The sequence below is a fragment of the Anastrepha ludens genome, chromosome 2 (genome assembly GCF_028408465.1).
Source record: "Anastrepha ludens isolate Willacy chromosome 2, idAnaLude1.1, whole genome shotgun sequence".
NCBI lineage: Eukaryota > Metazoa > Arthropoda > Insecta > Diptera > Tephritidae > Anastrepha > Anastrepha ludens.
In genome coordinates, this window is record NC_071498.1 from 60,684,578 (window position 1) to 60,707,607 (window position 23,030).

Consider the following 23,030-nt stretch of genomic DNA (forward strand, 5'->3'; position numbering starts at 1 on the left):
AGCAATACCGAATGGTAGTCATTTGCGGCCGCAAGTAAACGATATTTATCCGAAAAATTTAGTTAATTTTTGTAACCTTCATGCAGAGACTTCAGAGCAACCATAATTCTTGAATGAGTTACCATATCAAGTAGAGAAACAATGAAATATTCATAAAACAGGGCGCACAAGTGTGGCTTACTTATGGGCCCAAAATGGAAGAGGGTAGTGCCGGGGCTAGAATTGTCGGAGCACATTTCAAAAAAGCAATTGCAATGGGAAAAACGACTCCCAGGCGGTGGTCCACGTCTTACAGCTGTGTGCCAGAGAATGTCTACGGAAAGGCAGGCGCGGTGCCAATTTTAACATTCTCTCTGACAGTCAAGCAGCTCTTAAATCGCTGGATAGCTTCTCATTCCAATCAAATTTGGTATGGGAATGTTTTAAAATCCTCAACACCCTAGCATCAAGAAACTTTGTTACCTTAATGTGGGTTCCGGGACATGAGGGCACGAAGGGAACTTTAGCGAAAAAGGGGGCAAACACTCCCTTAATAGACCCTGAACCTTTCTGCGGGGTAAATAACAGCTTCTAAAGTACCTTTCTGTGAGAGCAGGAACAACGAGGCCTAATCGATTACTGGAGAGCCCAAATACTCATATATCCAGAACGGATAAAGGCAGAAGCAATCCTTAATCAAAGCAGTAAGGACATAAAACTTTACACTGATAGGTGCGAGAGAAAATGATTCCTATAGACTCTGCAAAGAAGCACAAGACACAGCAGAACATATTTTATGCTACTGCCCAGCAGTGGCAGCCTAAAACTGTTTGAGTAGGCTACATGGCTGCACAATAGATCTATTCAGGTCGCAGTGCAGAAACAGCCAATCAATAATAAAAAATACCATATCAAGTAGTAGTAGTAGAAGAGTCCTGACTCATCAATTGCTACTCCCGTTCAGCCTTTTAAATTTTCCATCGAATGTAGGCCCATGTGCAATACTAGGAAGAGTGGAGGGCTAAAAAGATTTTGAAGCAACAGTGCATGCCTCAAAATATATCTCTAGCTAGCACTTGTTCGCACATTCTTCAGCAGTTTTTCGCTCCCAAAGATAATTTTGTATAGTCTAGATTTTATAAGTAGAAAGTTTCGTAACGCACAAGTCGAACTTCGTATTGGTAGACTGAACTGCTCCTACTTTAATCCGTGTAGCTATACCAAAGAGAGAGCAAACTGTTAATAAATTTTTGAGGCAGCGACTTCATTCTGCATAACCATTTCATTTCAGTACTAAAATATATGTAAATTTTTTTTTTTAATTATAAACTATTTAACAAAAGTTTAAGCTCTTGATCTTGGATAAAATTTCAATAACTTCACCATATGGCCATATCATTTCATGAGCACAATCAATCATTGATTACAATAGTCAACTTTCTATTAATTTACTATTCTATTTCTCACAATTTATTATCGTCATAAAATTCAAACTAGCAATAGAAACTTTTTTCAATAAAAATCTACATGCACAACAATACACATACATACATATATGCATATATTAATTTCTGTATGCGAAAAGCATCCATAGTAAAATGAACTTCTGCATTTGTGAACTTTCAGTATTATCCTCATACACATACACAGGCAGTATATATGTACTTGTATATAAGTAATATATATTTGTATTTATTTACTCATGGATATGCAGATTTTATTTTCTACCCAAAATATCCATGTTTATGTACAGAAGAAAACACAAAATATCTCAACGTGAGAGCAAATGCGATTAGTAGTTATTTTAGTAAACATTGCCAAAATCAATTTTCTTTTATTTTTTGCTACAAAACTATGAAGAGGAGTTCATATGTTTCATGTATCAAAGTTGCACTTAACATTTGTTTTGTGTGCGCAATGTGTAATTTGGCTTTAAGGTTTATTTGTTAACAAGTAAAAATAATATGTCCTGAGTAAACATCTCTGTACATAAAGGTACATATCCACAAGCCTTCGAATGTGGAACGAGCACAATAAAAAAACGAAAATAGGTTCAAGAAATGTGCAGGCTAAAAGTGCAAAACGAGATTTTCAATTAAAAGTGAAACTGAAAATCTTTTCTTATATTTCTTTAATGTCAATTTGTCATGTAAGAACTTTACACAGTATCTACGTGAAAAATTTAAAATATTTTCTGGCATGTGGTGTTTTACCTAAACTAAGATGGATTACATATTTGCACTCATATTATGCAAAATGATAAAAAAATTATAAATTATTTGTCGTAATATTTCTTTTCTTTCTTTCTTTTTTGTATTACTTTTCCCTCTACCTTTATCATACATGTGGCAACCCTGCCTCTATCTTATGACATAGAGAATCAAAACCTCTTTCAGTATTTCCAATACCTAGATTTTTTGTATAAAATAGGCCTTCACTTGATCTATCGCTATCGAGTATCGACATTCTGGTATTGCTAGGCCAAGCGATGTTATAGCAAACGAATGAGCTTTCTTTTGACATGACACGTCCGAGAGCTTACACGCGTTCGCTGTAATAACTATTATGTTATTGTAATATTTTATTAAATAAACTAAATTTGATCTTGCAACGTAGGCGATTCTTTATTTTTTCTAATTAGTAGTTCTATATTTTTACTAATATATATTAAAATTTCTAAGACAAACGCAGAAGTGAAAGGTTGAGTGAACTTTTTAGGCACTGCAGTAAACATCTAAATTCTGTGAAAAACTGCATAAATTTTGAATTCAAAAAAATTCAAAAAATTTAATTGACAAAATTCATAAACCTTAAATGCGCCAATATGCAGCTGCCACCCGACTTGTGAGCATCTGATATATCTGCTGCAATCTTCGAAGTTGTCGGTTTGATTCAAACTTAGTGAGCTTGAAATATTCGAAATAGTCAGAAAATTTCTTCTGAAAGCAGTCCTCTCTCAGCAACATTCGCAGTAAGTTTTTGCCTTGAAAAAATAAAAGCCGTTATAATAACCATTTTCTAGCAGACGAAATTTGGCAAGGCTTCCAATACAAAAAAAGTGGAAAGAGATATACAGATATTACAACAAATTTAAAATTAAATTATTTTCGTATGGCAACCCTGCGCAAAATTATTTTTAGGAAAAGTCCGTTTTAATGTAATTAATTTGATATGCATAATATTAAAAGCTAATTTTTTTAAAAGAATACGTGGCAACCCTATTCCGGCAATAACATGCAATGATATAATGCAAGATAAATATTTTTTTGTTTTGTATATATTTTGTTTTTTGTTTTATAAATATTTTTGTTTTGTTTTGTAAATTTTTTTTCTATAAACAAACAGACTTCTCTTACTTTCCCGTTTTTTACTGCTTAAATTTGATATTAATTGTTAATTAAGTTATAATATAATTGTGTGTATAATTGGCCCGTACACCCTTTTTGGGTGTTTAGCCGAGCTCCTCCTCCTATTTTGTGGCGTGCGTCTTGATGTTGTTCCACAAATGGAGGGACCTACAGTTTCAAACCGACTCCGAACGGCAGATATTTTTATGAGGAGCTTTTGCACGGCAGAAATACACTCGGAGGCTCACCGCCATTGCCTGCCGAGTGGCGACCGCTATTAGAAAAACCTTTTTCTTAATTTTGGTGTTTCACCGATTCGAGCCTACGTTCTCTCTCAATTCCGAATGGTAGTCACGCACCAACCCACTCGACTACGGCGGCATTATAAAAACACTTTAGTAAGGCAACACAGCTCAAAATTATGTTTTAGTACAAACACTAACTTATTTGATGGTACCAAAACAATTGTTTTTATAAGATTGCTTAGTAACCCTATCAAGATATTAAGTGCGAAAGTTCCATAATAGTTTCCTGTAAGAATCAAAGTCAATAAAAATGCCGAAAATTTATCGATTTCTCTAATATTTTGTTTAATCAAAGCAGTATAGCTGCCCTTTTCGGCATTTCTTACACATTAGCATAGTGCCGAAAATCCTCTCATTAGCATATTAAAAAAATAATATGGCAAAACTATTCAAAATTATTTTTTTAAAAAAGCATTCTCAAATAATTCCAAAAACTAATTTTTTTTATAAGAATATGTGGCAAGCCTATTTAAGCATTAAGTTTTAGGTTTAGTTTAAGAATCGAAGTAGATCAACACGATATGAAAGATATGGAAGTAAGGGCACTTATTAGAATTTTCAATTTTGCTATAGCAAAGGGAAAGTTTCACGTAGCTTAAAAACTGCGTAAATTTTTTACAGTTATTTCTTGCTGGAGGCCTTATGCATTTTCCTCAAATAAAGTCATTAAACAGCTTCAATTACAAAATATTTTTTCTTAAAACTCAAACCCAAGTATTTTCGTAAGTCTATTCACGTTGGCTACCCCGCTAAAAAATTTCAAAAAGTCGATAATTATTTCATTACTTATATAATAAAAAAAATATATAAAATAATTAATTTTTAAATTAATATTTGATCGAATTTACACTTATAACAGCAAAAAAAAGAAGACTTTCTCCTATCCTTCAAATCTGTATCTCCTTGCCTTTAATTTTGGCGCTCTCAACTGCCTAACAATAATTAGTTTGCTACTTCCAAATTACGGAAAGGAAGTAAAAATTCACATATACATTGCGCCGAGATTTCGCCAGCTTCTGGAAAAAAGAAAATGTATTTGCGGACAAGATAAAATTAACTGTAATGAGAAAGGTTAGTTAAGAGCACGGCCCTAAAAGCATAAAGTTGTTAATACTCGCAATAAACTAAGGTTAGGTTAGACGAGCTGTCATTAAAAACTTTCAAAAACGGTCACAGAAATTCACTTTCTTTTCAATTTTCTCTACACTTCTATGATTTATCTCTCAAATATTCCGGGTTTTTTATTATTGAATCAAACTATATGTGATTTATGTTGTAACGATTTTCGCTTGAGTGATTCTCTGAAATTTAAAACCCATTACTATTGGCACATTCGTCCCGCTTCCTACTTTAGAATTTTTGAATTTCCGCGAGGTGTTGTATTATAAAGGGTGTTTTTTTAGAGTTTAGGTTTTCAAGTTGGCACTACTTTTTTCGTAGATGGTCTTTTTGACAGCTGTCACTTGATTTATGCTCAGTTTGGTTTGCCATTTCATAATGAATAGACTTACACCTGAACAACGTTTGCAAATCGTGCAAATTTATTACGAAAATAATGGTTCGGTTCGAGCGACGCATCGCGCGCTGCGTCCAATATTCGGTCGACATAATCGTCCATCAGAGTCACTAATTCGATTAACCATGGATCGGTTTCGCACCACGTTTGCTCTAGTGGATAATACGCATCCTCAGAGACGTCGTACAGTGCGCACCGAAGACGCTATTGCTGCTGTGGAGCAGAGTATCGAAGAAGACCGAATGAGTCGCGCGCAGCAATTGGAGATGTGCCCATCCACTTTATGGAAGATTTTGCGGAAGGATCTTGGTTTGCGGGCATACAAAATCCATCTCGTGCAAGAATTGAAGCCGAACGACCATCAAGCGCGTCGCACGTTCGGTGAATGGGCCCAAAACGAGAAGGCCACCGATCCCGATTTTCACATGAAAATTTTGTTCAGCGATGAAGCTCACTTTTGGTTGAATGGGTATGTCAATAAGCAAAATTGTCGCATTTGGAGTGAACATAATCCACAAGCCATTGCTGAGACGCCGTTACATCCTCAAAAAGTCACTGTTTGGTGTGCTCTATGGGCAAAGGGAATCATTGGTCCATATTTCTTTAAAAATGAAGCCGGCCATAATGTTACAGTCAATGGAGAGCGCTATAGAGCCATGATTAATGACTTTTTCGTGCCTGAATTGGACGATGTTGATGTGGACGACCTTTGGTTCCAACAAGACGGCGCTACATGCCATACAGCCAACGCAACAATCGATTTATTGAAGGAAACTTTTGGTGAGCGCAATATCTCGCGCCATGGACCTGTGGCGTGGCCTCCAAGATCGTGCGGTATAACACCGCTGGACTATTTCTTGTGGGGCTATGTGAAGTCGCTTGTCTACGCAGATAAGCCCGAGACGATTGACGTCTTGGAAGATAATATTCGGCGCGTTATTGCTGACATACGGCCCCAATTGCTGCAAAAAGTGGTAGAAAATTGGGCCTCTCGGCTGGAATTTATTCGAGCCAGCCGCGGCGGCCACTTGCCCGAAATCATTTTTAAAACATAATGGCAAACCCTTATCTTTATAATAAAGCTAAATTCTTGGCCATAACATTAAATTATATACGTTTTATTTCATCTTGAAAACCTAACCTCTAAAAAAACACCCTTTATTTGAAAGCTTTATTAAATTTATTATTATTTATGCGCTGAGCTTCAGCTAAAGTGAACGCTTTACTTTACCCTTTCGTTGTGCAACTTAGTGGCCTCTGAAATAACCACCCACTAGAAGGTGTCCCTGACTCTTCCTCAACTTGTGATGTATTAAAAACCTGAAGAAACCCAAATATTTACACTCAACCAATCAAGTTCATAATCTGAAGGAGTCTGAATCTTTGAACTCGAATTTGAAGTTTTTCCAAGTATTTCCTGGTTTTCCTGCTTATCACTTCCCGCTTGCACACTGTGCAGATGTGCCTTATATTAATAAATACGTCGCGCAAATCTTCTAAAGCTCAACATAATCGACTAGAATGCTTTGAACGCGGCCTTGATTGTCTACAACAAATAAACACAAGTCTCTGGATTTGTATTCCATAAAAATATGCGTAAAATTTTAAGAATACTAAAACAACTCATCTTACGAAGTTGCGACTATTTCGATTTTTTTCGAAAGATAAAAATTGCAATGCTCAGCACCATAACTTTCAATGTAATTTAAAAAACTCTACAAGCAAAGTATTCAAATGCATTTCTAAAATTTACCCTATCAGAAACAGAATACCAGCGCGGCTCAAAGATTGATTCCTTTTTCTTTTCTACCTTTTCATATAATTAACATAAAAACATATTTATCGATGTGTTTACCGTTAATTAGGCATACATGCCTTTAGGCATCTACTTACTGTGAAAAGAGCACAAAAACATAAGCAAAAGTTGTCTGGGTCATAGCCGAACGGTTGCGTATGAATATACTTATAAGAGTATGTAACACATATGTTTTCAGCTACCCATTAATACTGGCAGAAGCCAGGCGAGTTAAAAAAAAGGTACCAAATGAATATTTAAACTCAGCTAAATTATTTGGCTGACTCCCTCAAACAACATGAGGGCATAAGAGAGTTTAAAGCACATACTTTTGTGTACCTTTGATATCAGTGCATATACAATCATATACTCGCATGTACAATAGCGAGCTTCTTATTTTTGAATATACGAAAATTAGCCGCGTGTACCCGCCATTCGCTTCTACGTATAACCTAAAACATGAACGCCCGATTTTTTTTTTTTTGTTTTATTGATATTTTAGATTGCGTTTTAGGGGTTTGAGCAAACACTACGTACGTATGAAAAATACTTGAATTGGTTATAAAGGGTATTTCAAAAGTGATGCTTAGGTGTCAGTAGGGCACAGTTCCTAGAAAGTTACTCTTTTTGTGAGTCATTTTTGACATTTCTCAGGCAGTGCGAAGTAGAATTTTACACGTTAAAGTTATTAAAACTTATTGTGAAAATGGTGTTGCGTCTTCCAAGCTGAGATCTACGCTATAGACGAAGCAGCCAAAACGATAAGACTACTAGACTTACCTCCGGCGAAACTCACCATTTCTGTTAATAGTCAAGCAGCGATCAAGGCACTGCCCTCAGCGCGTATAAATTCAAGATGTGTTAAAGAATGGAGGAGGTCGCTCTCTATTATCGAACAACAAAACACCATCTTTGTTGGGTCCCCGGCCACTCTGGAGTGAAGAGAAATGAAAGAGCGGATGAAAAACTCTGAGCTTGACCTTCAGCGAGTGGTAGAGGACATAAGCATTCCTCTAAATGAGCTATACATTGGGATTGACTTGAGCATAATCGCGGAAAGCAACAGAAGGTGCTCTCTGACTACTAACTAAGAGCTCTGGCCAAAACTGAATCTTAAAAATACAAAATGTCTGGATGGAATCAACAGATCAACTACCAGCGCCCTCATTGGTGTTATAAAGGGTCACTGCACTATTGGCACTCTAGCCAATGACTTCAGCAGGAGTTGAGGAGATGATGAAGAAATTGAACCGGTACAACACCTCCTTTGTAAATGTCCTACACTTCAAAGAAGCCGTAACAAGAATCTTGGTGATTTAAAGACCTGAGAAGCTTGCAAAAGGTCTCACTGGAGGGGCCAGTTACCTTCTTAAAAAGATCTAAGTGGAATGGAAATCAAATGCAGGTATCATAATTGATCTTAAGGCCACCGAGTGTCTTATTTTGGGCAAGCAACTTGACAAACCTAACCTATGAAAATGGTCGGTCCGTAAGAGCAACATATCGAAAAATTCATTCAAATGAGTCGGCTATGCAAAGGTTGGTGAAAAAATGTCCCAAACTGGAGAATCAGAATGGGGTTTTTTTGAGAATAGAAAAAGAATTGAAAGACCAGACGGGGCTTTTTTGAAAAGTAAAGTCTTGTGAAAAAGCCAAAGAACGGTTCCAGAGTTGAAACACAATATTTGGATTGAGATTGCGGAACTCAATGCGAAAATGTATGAGTGAGGCCTTGACCACTTAAATTATCATATGACTACTCTTGGGGGCATTTAAATGATGTTATCACATATAATTGCTAAGAGCTGTTTTTCAAATATGAATAAAAAATAGTGAAACCTAATAGGGTCTAAATTTTTACATCTAGACACGTCTTTTGAAAGGCCCTATATAAAAGAGATAAATAATGTCATTTACCTTCAAAATCTGCATACGTAGCGATAAGTTTAGAAGGGATTCACGTACACATTGTCACGCTGCTGCACAGTGGGGTCTTTTGATCCACTTTGTTCAAAAATAGCTACAGGATCCAGTTTTTGACCAATTTTAATATCTTTTTAAAATGCTCATAAATAATTTTGGAAGATATTGTCTAGACCTGAATTAAAATTTTTCTTTTTTTTCATATACATATCAACCGCATCATTGAAAATTAAAAATAAAAAAATTATGCGGTTTGGCATTTTTCATTGTAGTTCTATCAATGGTAATATACTTATGTGTACCGGCATGTACAAAAATGTCCAACCCCTCTTAAGAGACTAAATCGTTCCCTAAAACTGTTTTCAAGGACAAACCTAGAATATTCTCCGGAAAATTTTCAAAAAAATTATGTATACGTTTTTGCGGTTTTTAAGTCCAAATTCATTATCCAGTTACCTTGCTGGGTCAAATTGAAAGTCTGTTCAAGGCCAAACGTAGAATATTCGTCAGAAAAATTAAAAAAAAAATTAATGAATATGCTTTTGAGGCTGCTGAATCAGAATTCGTGGTACATTTGCCCTAGAAAATCTCTTCCAAATCTTTTACGAGTATTTAAAAAAAAAAATATTAAAATCGGTCAAAAATTGTCTTCTCTAGGGTTTATGAACGAAATTTGTCGAAAGGTCTTCACTGTGTGCTATGTGATTCATTCTGTCTCACATTGACAAAGTAGTAGCCTTCCTGCTACGGAAAATTACAGACAAAGAAATTGTTAAAGGAATCTATGTTATTAGCATAAAGTAATTACCTTTTCTTATAATAATTATTATTATAAATTTCTGTTACATTCCTTTTAATTTAATTAATAAATATCGTTTTGTAAATGTTTCATTCGCTGTGGCGTGGAATAAAAAATGCAGAAGTATGACAAGTGACAAAAATTAGAACGACAAAATTGTTGCTCAAAAAATAAGCACCCTAATGTACCTAATGTACCTATTTATTCCTTCCATTTTGCTTTATGAGCAGCTGCAATGGAGCAATAGTGCAGTTTTTGCACTTCAACAAAATTAAAAACACATGCTATGGCGTCGAAGCAGTGGCATAATCTAACAAAAAGCTCAACAAAGGCCACAACTTCAAAACTCATTACCTTAAAAAACGTATGAAAAAAATTAGACTAAAGTAATGAACAAAACGGCGCTCTTGGCACATGTTAACATGTCTCGCCTTCCATCCATTAAAAATGCCATGTTCTGCAAATAAGTAATCAAAACACAAAACCAAACAAGCCTTTTGATAGGCAGATGCCATATGAAAAAGTGGTCACCTAAAGTTCTAATGGAAGTTTTTCTGCTATGAAAATCATTTTCTCACGAGTTGGCAGTACTCTCAAAAACCTCAATAACTAAGCAAAAATTTGCATCCTTTTGGACCCTTTTTTGGCGAAAGTTATTACACGCACGCCTGTGTAGCCATTTTGGGACATAAGAGTAGAAACAGAATTAGAAAGCAAGAAGCGTGAGTTCACTACGCCAACAACACCACTCGCAAGAAAAGAGAGGCATCACAAATTAAGAATTGTTTTTCTTCTGTGTTACTGCATACCTGCGTATTTATCCAATTTTGACTAAATAAAAAATGATGGAAATTTTTATTTTGGTTCTTGTGCACTCCATTGTCTGTTTGTATACAGCAGCTGATTAGTTGTGTCAAGTGTCAAATATGATTGACGTATGACGTTATATGCAAAAATTACAAATCTTCCGATAGAGGGATTAATTTTGTGCCACCTTGTATAATAGTGCTGTGGAAGCATCGATAAAAATACTGCGATAATTTAAAAGCACTACTGCCTTTAAAATGAAAGAGAGCACTGGGCATTCTGGAGGAGAATGAAGAAAAAATACAGTATTTTCTCTGCTTTATTTTTCAGGATATTAGGTGAAAAAAGAAGAATATGTAGATAGCGACCGAAAAATGATTTTCAAAGCCGAATCGAACATCAGCATTTTAAAAGGTCCAAGTAATAAGCAAGCAAAATTTGTTTAGATCAACTTTTTTGACTAATAATAAAGGAAAATTAAAAAAAACAACAAGTTGATTTTTGTACGTTTACATGTAGTAATTATTTAATACTCATAACTGAATAATTGTATACTGTAACGTAAAAAGATTTGCTTATCGGCATTTCCACCTTGCCAACAGCATTGATCTGAACAATTGCGCACTAGCCACACTTGAAGGAAGAGGGCCTCGCAAGAATCCCCGTTGATTTTCTTGGGTTGGGGAATAAGTTCGTAGCATTTACCGAAGACTTTTACCCAAACAAAAAACTTTAATTATATCAACAAGTTGATCAATTGTATATTCGCCGTTGCTGTTTACAACCTCTTCCCACCTCTATACCACATTTTTGATACCGTTCCGCCAAAAATCATCGGGTCTGGCGTCAAAGAAGTTGTTGAGCCAGTTCTTAAGGATCTCTTTGTTATCGAAGGTTACGCCCTTCATATGGTTTCACAGGGAGCAGAAAAGATGGCAATCGGTCGGACCAAGGTCCGGAGAATACGGCAGATGCTAAAGGACCTCCGATTTGTGCAACATGGGACCTGGCGTTGTCGTGAAGGAGTATAGTTTGATTAAGTCGATCATGCATTTTCAGTCGAATATCCTCATTTACGAGGTGTAGCTGGGGAATGTAGAGCGCCTTGTTCAGCGTGGTATTCTTTTTGAGTATTTCCCAGTGCACCATGCCTTCCCAGTCCCACCAAACACATGTCATGATCTTCTTTGGATTAAAATCCGGCTTGACTATCGGCTTCTTTCCTTCATATTAATGTATAGACACCATTTTCCATCTCCCGTGACGATTCGGTACAAAAAGCGCTGTTTATGACGGCGTATTGCTCGATGGCGGGCGATATCCTCAGAAGCAATTTGAAGGCGACTTTTTTTGTGTTTTTTTTCCGCTGAGCTCGTGAGGCACCCAAGCTTCCAATTTTTCGGTAAATCCGAACGAAAGTGATTGAAAATCGATAAGATATAAAAACGCTTTGAACTTACTCCCCACCCAATTATAAAAAACATTCTCTATAAAAATTTGCGCAATACAAAATGGTTCTTTTTTAAACAGTTGTTATTTTCGCCGTACTTGCCGTACGGCATGTATGTAGCGCCTTCGACGCAACGGACGCAACAGTTCCATTGTGACGGCCCATAAGGTGGCGACCACCTGCATACCTCTGCATTTCTTGAGTTTAGTTGTAGTCCACCAGTTTTATCTGAAAAGGAACAAGGAGAAAAATTTTGGTTTCGGAAAGTTATAGCCACATATATGCAAGTCCACACTATCGGATGCACCCTGTACATATATATTTTGAGACTTTATTTTAAGAGATGTAAAGATATTTCTTTTGCGACTGCAATTGCTGTTGTATGAACTTCTGTTTGTTCATTTACACAATGCAAATATCAAAGTTGTAAAAAAATATATAAATAAATAAAAAGGCGCAAGTAATAAAATAAAAATAAAGTACTTTGAGGCAGGGGAAAGCGCGCAATATGAAATGCACGAATTACTCTATGTTATGGCAGAGATTTAAAAGCCATTTTACTAGTACTATGGCGGCCGTTAGCCTACGACACACAAGAGATACAGCGCAAGCGGAAAGTAGTCGCAAGGAATCACAGAAAAATAGTAGTGGCAGTGAGTCGCAGCCATAAAAATTCGCTAGTGCGCTGTTTAAATTAGATTTTGCCTACTAAAGCAGCCCTTCATACACTCCACACATATTCCTTGGTCTAGCTTCAGTCAGCTTATATGTACTTTATGTATTACTGCTTTGCTGGCACTCTTATTGAGCCAGCAGCAGCCTTTTTATTTGCAACACTACGTACACAAATAAATATGTAATTGCATTTTCTTGGGAATTTTATGTTTTCACTATAATAAACTATGCGCACATAACCTCACACATGCACGTCCACATAAAACGAAATGTTTCTATTTATGACAGCAGGCATTAGGAATTGAATTCTTATAAACACAAATTTACTTGTAGAAATACAAATATACACAAGGTGATCAATTCAGAGATATCGGTGGTCGCAACTGCGCCGTAGTTCGACCATCCGTAAACCCTAATTTTGGATGACTCGTTGGAGGACTTCGATCGGTATCTCGTGAACAACTTTAACAATATAGGCTTTCAATGTCTCAATCGAATCATAGGTATATACTTAGAATACCCACACAAATAAAGGTGATATCAATCGAGACGAGAGGAGAATTGTATGGCAAGTAGCGCTGTCTTGTTGCAAGCAACTGTTATAGAGATTACAGACTTCCATTTCCGACTTCAAAACATGGTTTGTCATGGCGCGATAGCGTTCGCCACTCACTGTTACACAGGCGTCAGCCACGTCTTTGAAGAAATATGATGATTCCTCGGACCCATAGGCCGCACGAAATGGTTGTTTCCAATGGATGTAATGGCTGTTATTGAATAACTTCGGGTTGCTCTGCAGGCCAAATACGGCAATTTTGTTTATTGACGCAGCCATTAGACCGAAAATGGTCCTCATCGCTGAAAAAAATTCGGGTCTTGAGCGCGCGATGATCACTTTTCACAGAGCGTCGACTATCGTAAAGCATTTGTACGATTTGTAAACGTTGTTGAGGCGTAATTCTTTCCATGATGAAATGTCAATGAATAGTAAAAAAATTATATATTTAGTTTGACAGTAGTCACGCTTGATCTCTCAAAAAACCCCTATTGGCAAAAGTACGCCCCATCTGATCACCCTTTGCAAAAAAAAGAAAGCCCTTATATACATAAGTACTTTGCGCATTTCTAGTTTGTTGTGGTGCCTATTTTAGCATTTTCTCTTTAACATTCTACTATTTATGTGACCACAAGCGCGTAAAACTAATTTTAAAAGTTGCTTAACTAACATAACACACTTTACGGCGTACTACATTTGTGTGTGTACAAAAATAATAGACAAAAAAATAAGTGGCCATAAAATTTTACATATAAAACATTTACATATCTGTTATATCTACTAATATATTTATACGTATTTACGGTCCTATCTGTTTACCTACATAAGCTTATTTGTTTAAGCAACTATACACTACAAAATTTTATTTATGTGAGTGCCACACTAGCGATCACGCGTGTCTGTTTTACCTAAATTTTTCTTGTTGTCAAGTTAAACCGCTAGTTTCATCAGCCATTAGTCAATCACAAAAAATTTTGTCGGCTATGTTTGTCAGTGTTTGTAGATGTCATTCAAAATTATCCATTTTCCCTTAGCATAGCCAGTTTTGATATACATTCAGATATACATTCGCCCGGAGATTTTTCGAGACTCGAAATACTTTAATATCCTCCGTGTGAGATTTATTTCTTGCAGTTTGCATAAGACATTCGTACGTGTTGTAGGAGTAAAATGCTAAAAAGGTAATTTCAAAATATCAAAAACAAATTCACAAAATAATATCAATTTTTTCTGAAATATTGTTTTAAGTATATTTTATTCCAAAAAAAGTTAAAAAAGTAACCAAATAGTTATATATCTTTTTCTGAAATACATATATTCTCGAATTCCGGGCCACTGTAGCGTTTTGCAATTACTGTACAGCATGTAAATGTCTACTCTTACAGCCAAGCGGCAATTAGGGCTCATTTTTGTGAGGAATGCCTGACTTCTCTCTCAACTGCTTCCAAATATTATATTTCGGTATTAGGCTCATTTGGATTCCCGGTCATAGCAGCACAAGGGGAACTGCTGTGCTGATAAGCTGGCCGGACGGGGCACATTCTAGACGGTCTTGGCCACGGGTAGATCGGAAGCGCTCGAAGAAATTTCTAAAGCTAACAAAGTCGCAGATCTGGAATTTGGTGGGCATCCTTAAGTTAGGTTAGGTTAGGGTGCTAGTCACTCTGTACGATCAACTCACTTAGACCTTACAGGTCCGTTATGATGACCACTGTGCGATGCAAAAGCCTCATTTTTTTTTCTTTGTGGAATCATTTTGTGGCTCTTATGAAGCACAGGATCGGTCCCATCCCCACGCGAAGCAGTTCCGTAAGATAATTGAAAAAATATCTACCTAGAAAACCTGCTCTGATTTTAGTCAAGGCTGGGCAATTAAAATGGAAGTGTTCAATTGTTTCTTCCTCTTCTTCTACTCTACAACTTCTACAATATTCATGGGAGAAAAGGAATGCCTGCCTAATAACCAATGGCCAGTTATACAAGCCACGACCTTCGAGATATCCTCTCTTGAAAGGCTAAGCAGTTCCTTTGTCTCTTTTTTGTTTATTTTTGGCCACGACCGGACATTGTTCGTGGAGTGTCCATGCGGTGAGACATCAGATTTCTTCAAGTCCTTTCTGCAGAAGCTTTATGGCGAATGAAGTTGAATCATCTTAGCACCTTCTTCTCAGCTGTTCTGCTCTCATCGGGCAAAAATTTAGACATCTGGGCTTTCACTCCTTTGCTACACCTGCGGATTTTGTGAGTTTAAATATCACACACCTGGTGAATTGCATTTCATCTAATCCAAAGCCCCTTCTCTCTTTTTCCATCTGTTTGGTTATTTTCCTTCTGTTTACCCCCCGGTATGGCATTTTCTTCTATGGTATCATAATGAAGGAATTTCGATTCCTTGTCGAAGTGAGCCCCCTCGTATATATGGTACAGCCATTTATCCAATATTTTATTACATCCGTGAATTTTTAACCAAGAACGAAACCAATACCATCCAACAGCCATCAAGTTCACCTGATAATTTTTTTTTGTTTGAGCTAGTCAACAGCACACGAGCAGTCGGAAGGAAGTAATGAAAAAATCGACGAGGGCTCTGATGGCTATTCCGAAAAAAGAGTTCCAGAACTGTTTCGGATCAAACGCTGGCATAAATGCGTTGCAGTTAATGGATAGTACTTTGAAAGCGACAATATCACTTTTGAGGCATAAATTTGAATTTTTAATTTTCTTAATATATTCCAAGAACTTTTTAATCAAGGTGGATCCTAAATTATTAAAAAAAAGTCTGCAAAATAGCAAAAACTCCTCACTTCAAGTCCAAGATTTTCAATTTTTTTTCATTTTACTCCTTATTATACTCAAACCTATGAGAAAAATAGTTTTCAGCAGAATTTACATCAATGCCCATAAAACTAAGATCACTTGGCGTAGAATAGCTCAGAGGTTCTCTTACGCTTTTGTGTACGCAATAGCTGTCAAAATTCGATCTCATTTAAAACTAAAACAGTCTACGATGCACCATTCCCACTTTCCTTGATAATTTTCAGGTTTTCCCCGACTCTGCTTTTTTTATTAAAAACCAAAAAACGTAGTTTCTGTATTCAACTTATTGCACACAGTTCTAGCACAAATCAAAATTTAGTGGCAACTTCCCTTCTTCTTGATCGGCACAATAACCACTTACGCGCTTTTGTTCGAGTTTAACAAAGCGCGCCAGCCTTTTTTCTCTCGCTTTAACCGGCACCAGTGCAGCCGAGTCCTTCTTCACCTGATCTATTAAACGCAGAGGAGTGTTCCTCTGCTACTACCAGCTGGTACCGTATCAAATACTTTTAGAGCCGGCACGTTTGTATGCATTTTAAACAAAAAGTAATGGCCAAAGTAGCGATAAATATATAAAACTTTAAATAAAAATAAAATTATACGTGAAAATTTTCAAATTAAATGATCAATGCAAAGCAATGTATCGGAAAAAATGTTTAATAAATGGCATTCATAACAAAGTGCGCAAAATCAAATAGAACCTTCTAAATACATATTTGGCATTCAATATTCAATAAAAACAATCATGATTTTTTTCCTTTATTATTATGCCGGCATTTTTTTTTGCCTATTTTACCAATCAACGATTGACAATTTGACAGGCAGACATTTTTTTTTTCGTTTCTTAATTACACGCCATTTGACTTCAACACCGAATGATAATTCATAAAAATCAAATACAAATGCAAATGATAAATTTTTATGCTATTTTGCACTTCAGACACATTTTCGGTTTAATACTTTCAATTCAATTAATGCGCAATCGTATTGCCACAGTTGACAGCTTTTCATTTTTACACTTTTTCATGCGCAAATTTCTGTGAGTGCTTGAATTTTTTGCTCAAAAAACATTTTTTTTTCACTGTGATTGTATAATGAAATGTGCGATTATTAAAATTTTGTGTTGATTTGAATTTCAATATATGGTTTTATTATAATTTTTTCCTTTCATTTGAGTATTTGTATATTTGTTTATTTATTTTTTCCATATCAAATACTGCCAATGAATGTCTACTTTGCAGTTCATGTCCATTTGCATTTGCCTTCGTTTCTTTACATTTTATTAAGCTTCAGCTTCAACCATTTTTGTGTAAGCTCTTGTACTCAACTGTTTGTCCTTTTTGTAGGGGTGTACTGGTATATGTTCACCTCAATAAAAAATGTGTGTGGTTGTTCTAGTTTTTATACCTTGTCACCCTGACATTTGTTTACAATCGCATTTCAAAAATACACATCTCATCAACTTTTGAATAAATTATGCCAATATTGATATGCGTACAAAAATAAGTGTACCTATTACATGGTCGGAATGGCCATTCATTTTTATTCTTTAAATAAAAGTTAAAGGCTTTTTATACATCTTTAATGTGTACTGCGCAAAATTTTTCATCGCACAGCGTTTCCAACTAAATTCAAATAAACTCGCAGACGCTTTACTATTCTTTCCTTCAAATAGCTTTGTAGATATGCCTGGTATCTGTAAGCAAACAGCAGGAACTCTAGTTGGAGAGAAATCATTGACGTTTCTAGATATTTTCCCGTTTTCAATCCCCACTCGTACATACACTTACATATGCAAAAACCTTTCTTAGTGTTAGAGGGGAACGCTTGGTATAGTTCATGAAGTTATATTTGATGGAAGAAGTCATGCTCGATCGAGAGTGATTACAATTTTACCAGTCACCAGAATGACCAAATAGAGGTGCATACACCGGTTGCATATTTCTCTGAGGAAGCAAACCATTTTCTAAGGCACTAAAATGTGCAATTAACAAGGCAATTAGCAGCTTATTTCATTTGCAGCGTTACTGCCTATGAAAACAATAATAAAAAGTATTGCATAGCTTAAGGAGACACTCTTGCTACTTTGAGTTCAACCATCTGTTGTTTGGTCCATTATGAACCAATTCATTAACTGGCATAATGCTGATGACATTCATGTATATTAGTAAAATAATTCAGAAGAAGTAGCTTTGAGGGCGAAGTAATTGGGGGATTGATTTGCAATTTGGCGCAAAAAAATCGAATTTATCAAAACCTAACAGGGGCACTTCTTGGGTATCAAATGTAAGATTTTTAAATTGTGCTAATATATACATATTTTTAATAGGGTCGCCACCTAATTAAAATTAAAAATGTATTGGGTATGGGAATAAATTTCTGTCCTTTTCGAACCAAAGTTACGAATTATTTAAAGCATTAAATTATGTGAAGTATATGCCAATGGAGTCCACAAATTTACTCCATCTTTCAGGCAGCATACGGACTCTTCTAACAAAAATTTCGAGTTCTTTTGACTTAATCCGTTCGTTGAGCCAATTTGCGATGCTCTCGTAAGACGTGAACCGCTCTCCAATAAGGGCTGACTGCATTGATCGGAACAGATAGTAATCCGCAGGTGCAATGTCAGGAGAATACGTCGGATGGGGCACGATTTCCCAATTCAATCCCTCTAAATATTTCTGGACCGATTTAGCAACGTGTGGCCTGGCATTGTCAGGCAGCAAAATCAGTTGGACATGTCTATCGTCCCATTCCGACCACTTTTCTTTCAGAGCTCGATTCAAACGCATTAGCTGCAGTCTGTAACAATCGCCAGTGATGGTTTCAGATGGTTTAAGGAGTTCATAATAGATGACACCCTTCGGATCCCACTAGATGCACAATAGAACCTTTCAAGCATGAATCTTTTTTTCGCAGTCGATAGACCCGGTTCACCCGGTAGGCTCCAACTTTTTCGACGCTCAGGGTTACCATCATAGCTCCATTTTTCATCGTCAGTGACGATGCGATGCAGAAAAGCTTTTCTTTTCTGCCGTTCAAGAAGCATCTCACACGTCTCCAAACGTCTCCTTCAGCTGTTGTGGCACCCAGTTACCTGCTTTCTGGACCATTCCCTTCGCATGCAAACGTTTACCGACGGTTAATCTGTCAACATCCAACTCATTAGACATATCATCAAGGGCTCGACATGCGTCTTCATCCATTAATTGTTGTAGTAGAGTATCTTCGAATTTTTTCGGTGCCCCTTCGCGATCTTTATCGCTCACGTCGAAATTTCCACTTTGAAAGCATCGAAACCACTATTTACAAGTTGTATTTGATGAAGCGTGATTACCGTAAATATAGATCAATATACGACACGTTTCAGCTCCACTTTTCTTTGAAAGGTAATAATGAAGTATGACTTCCCGCAAATGCTGTTTTTTCGGGATGATCGTAGACATTTTTGACGTCAGTTAAAAAAGGGTCTTTACACTTCAAGCGAATGTCAACTACTGTGGTCGAGACCTTACATATACACCTTCAAATCACCAGTATAATACTAGAGTGAGCACAAAAATATGATAGTATCTGCAGCGACACCTCTCTTATGAGGGCGGAAACTCATTACCCAATATTATAATATGTAAAATAGCTAAATAATTGCAATAAAAGCATGAAATGAGAGGTATTAAAAACACTTTAATATTACAATGTCAGTATCTAACAAAAGGTCGTTAAGAATCTATTAAGCCAGAAGTATTTTCAAATAGGATTGCCACCCATCCCAAAGTTTAAAATTAATCAAATGTTGCGAAAAAATATTTCACTACAAAAAAGTTCTGGTATCAAGAGAGAAGGCTTTGAGAACACTTTATCCCAGAAGTTTTTTTAAGGCGTTGCCACCTATATATGTACTTCAAAGTATTTAAAAATGGAGGATATTTTTCAATACTGAATCAAGCGAAAGTAGTTTCTGAAAGTGGTAATCTATAAAATTTATAGGGTCCACGTATCAGTAATTAATCAAATAAATAATATATTTTAATACAGGCATCAACGACAGCTGCTTAAAAATACCATAATTCTGAAAAATAAACTGAGTTGGGCTGCCAATTTTTATTAAAATTTCGAAATGTGTTTTTTGGTTAAGTCATTAAAACCGTACCTATGTTCCACACTGGACTTAAAATAGAAGTTACAAAATTTAATTCACATGAAAAATATTTAGATAAACTTCTAGAGTAGCGCTTAGACTCCGTATTCTAATGCAAATATAGAAACAACTCGGGAAATCAAAAGTATAACCTTTTTTTCAAAATTACATATTTTAATTCACTTGCGAAAGCAGAGATTAGAGGACTTTGTCTTGAGAATTATCATGAGTGTTGGCTTACAGTAAACAAACTAACGCTCATTGCCGCAAACTTTTTAAAGGTGATGCCATTCTCATTATGTATATATATACTAGTATATAACTGGCGCTTACACCCTTTTTGGGCATTCCATTCAATTCTAATTAAGAAATTGTAATTCTAAAATTCCTCAACGCGTGAGAAGACTGAAATTTTACTCGCCGTTTACCACTCTGTGTGGCAGACGAATTCAATCAATATAATGATATGCTTATGGAAACATAGATTTTGGATCGACTTTGTAGTAGTTTTTTTGGTCGCCATTTTCACAACTATTCACCTTGTAATGATGACTTCGATAACAGTTTAGCTTGAAAGATCTTGTAAATCTGACTTTGGTGATTAAAAATGAATGTTTTTATTTTATTTTGTTGGATTTTTTTTTTATTTTATACTTTATTTAATTTAATATAATTTTAGTAAAACTAATTTTTTTTATTATTTTTTATTTGCCTAATTTAATTTTACTATATTTAATTTTTTGCTTTCTTATTTTATTTAATTTTTAATATAATTAATAATAATTTATTTTATTTATTGTAATATTTTATATTTTATTTTTTTAATTCACACTTTCAAATTTCACATTATCGACAAAATTGCTTACGTTTCTGAAATCGACGCACTCATAGAAATGCACTAACACTTTATTAGGATATATATTTTCATAAAAATCACGAAAAAAGCTAAGTTTTAGATATTCAAAAAGCCAGTAAACTCAAAGTAAAAATAAGTAAAAACTCTCTAAAAGTAAATAAAATAACGAGTGAGGCATAGCCATTAACGCTTACACCAACTACACAACAAGGAAACGACAAAATGTGTGCATATATGTGTTCATACATATATTTACGTTTATGCTCCAACTCATACCAAATACATGGAATATTATTCAGATATAGAAGAATTGCATATGACTGTGTACGATGACCGAACTGCAGTTGCATACAAATGTACAGCCGAAAATATAAAAACTTATAGTTCTACACATACATACACACACGCATACATACATATCCATAAATAGGTAACGGATTGCCTATCGCATTTTATATCTGCGTACATGTAATCTATGTTCATATATACACGAACACATATACGCAATACATTTTCAGTCAATTATACGCGCAAATAATTGCTTAAAATAACATAAATAATCAAAACAGCAAAAAATTACCTACATATAAATAATAAACCCAAATTGAGCAATATTTTATGTGATTAAACTTCTTACATGCATACAAACTTACACATGCAATTATCTGGTACATAATGAACCGTTAATTTAAATTAATTTAACTTAATTCAATTTATTTGTGTATGTATGTAAATAAATTTAGTTAACGAATTTACCAAATGCAAATGACAAAAATGAGCCTGAAGCGTTGAGTGCTAGCGCTACTGCCACCACCCCCACCACAACAAGTGCTCTTGAAACAAATAGCAGTAGTCACTCTCTCACAAGCATGACTACAGCCACTGCTGCAATTAACAGCATGTACAGAAGTAGCAGTGAGAATTGCATTTCCGCTACAGCTGTTGTCTATACACTTCCCATCGCAGCGAAGTCGACCGTGACGCTCACCACGTCCAACTGTAATGTTAAGTCTTGTCAGACACTGAATGAGAGTTTTGTTTGAGAATGTATTCAATTTAAATTTTATAAATTTAACAGCAATGGTTTGTACATCAAATTTTTTTTTATTCTACTACCGGCAGTGTTTGAAATTCCACCCATTATTTGTTTTAATTGAAGTTGTATGATTGATAGAAAAATGTTACGAAACACAAAATTTTCAAACAATTTTTGCATTTTGCGTATGAAACTATATCACACACTATGTTATTAGTTTATATTAATGCAACCAGATTTTATAATTTAATTTTAATTCAAGTTTTTTGTATATAAGTTTGTATGAATGTTGAATATGTATGCTGAACAGCTCAATAAATGCAAATGGAGTTTTTACTACCAAAAATATTTTGGATAATTTTTTGTTTTTTCATTAAGCATATGTTGCATACTCTGATATATTTTACACGGTTTTTGAATTGATTAACAAGGAAAATTATTGTTGCTAATACCCTTAAAATATTTTATGAATCATATTTATAATTATTCATTGTTTTAATTATATCAATATTACCTACATCTTTTTATTAAAATTAACATATTTTTGTTTTTTTTCTGCATCAAAATATATTTTGAAATATTTTTTTTTCTACCATTTCTTACTGCCTATATATTTTTATTAAAATTACCAATTTTTTTTTTTTTTGTCATCAAAATATACTTTAAAATATTTTTTTTCTTCCGTCATTTTGAGCGCTTTTATTAAGTTTTAATATTTTTTTATTTTATAGCTCTAAAAAAATACTAAGTCTCTATTTTATTTAATTCATCTATTTAAAAGGTATCTACTCGTTTTTAATCTTGCATATAAATTTTGTATTTATCTATTCATTTGATACTAAACTTAACATTTTTTTTTTGTATCAAAATATATTTTAAACAATTTTTGATTTTTCTGCCATTTTTTACCTATATATTTTTATTAAAATTAAAACAATTTTTTTTTTTTCATCAAAGTATATTTAAAAATTTTTTTTTTTCTACCATTTGCGTCAATATTCTGCACGTCACCAGACAACATTTCCATATGG

General features: G+C 35.0%; 1 protein-coding gene across 1 annotated transcript in view; it reads left to right on the forward strand.

Annotated features, from left to right (window-relative positions):
• The window catches only part of LOC128863597 (irregular chiasm C-roughest protein), a 206,492-nt gene extending 184,263 nt beyond the window's left edge, over positions 1-22,229 (forward strand). The window contains exon 15 of the mRNA XM_054102868.1: positions 21,707-22,229. Coding sequence (XP_053958843.1) covers positions 21,707-22,006 — 300 coding nt within the window. The 3' untranslated portion in view covers positions 22,007-22,229. The remainder of the gene's footprint in view (positions 1-21,706) is intronic.
• Positions 22,230-23,030: the final 801 nt, after the last annotated feature.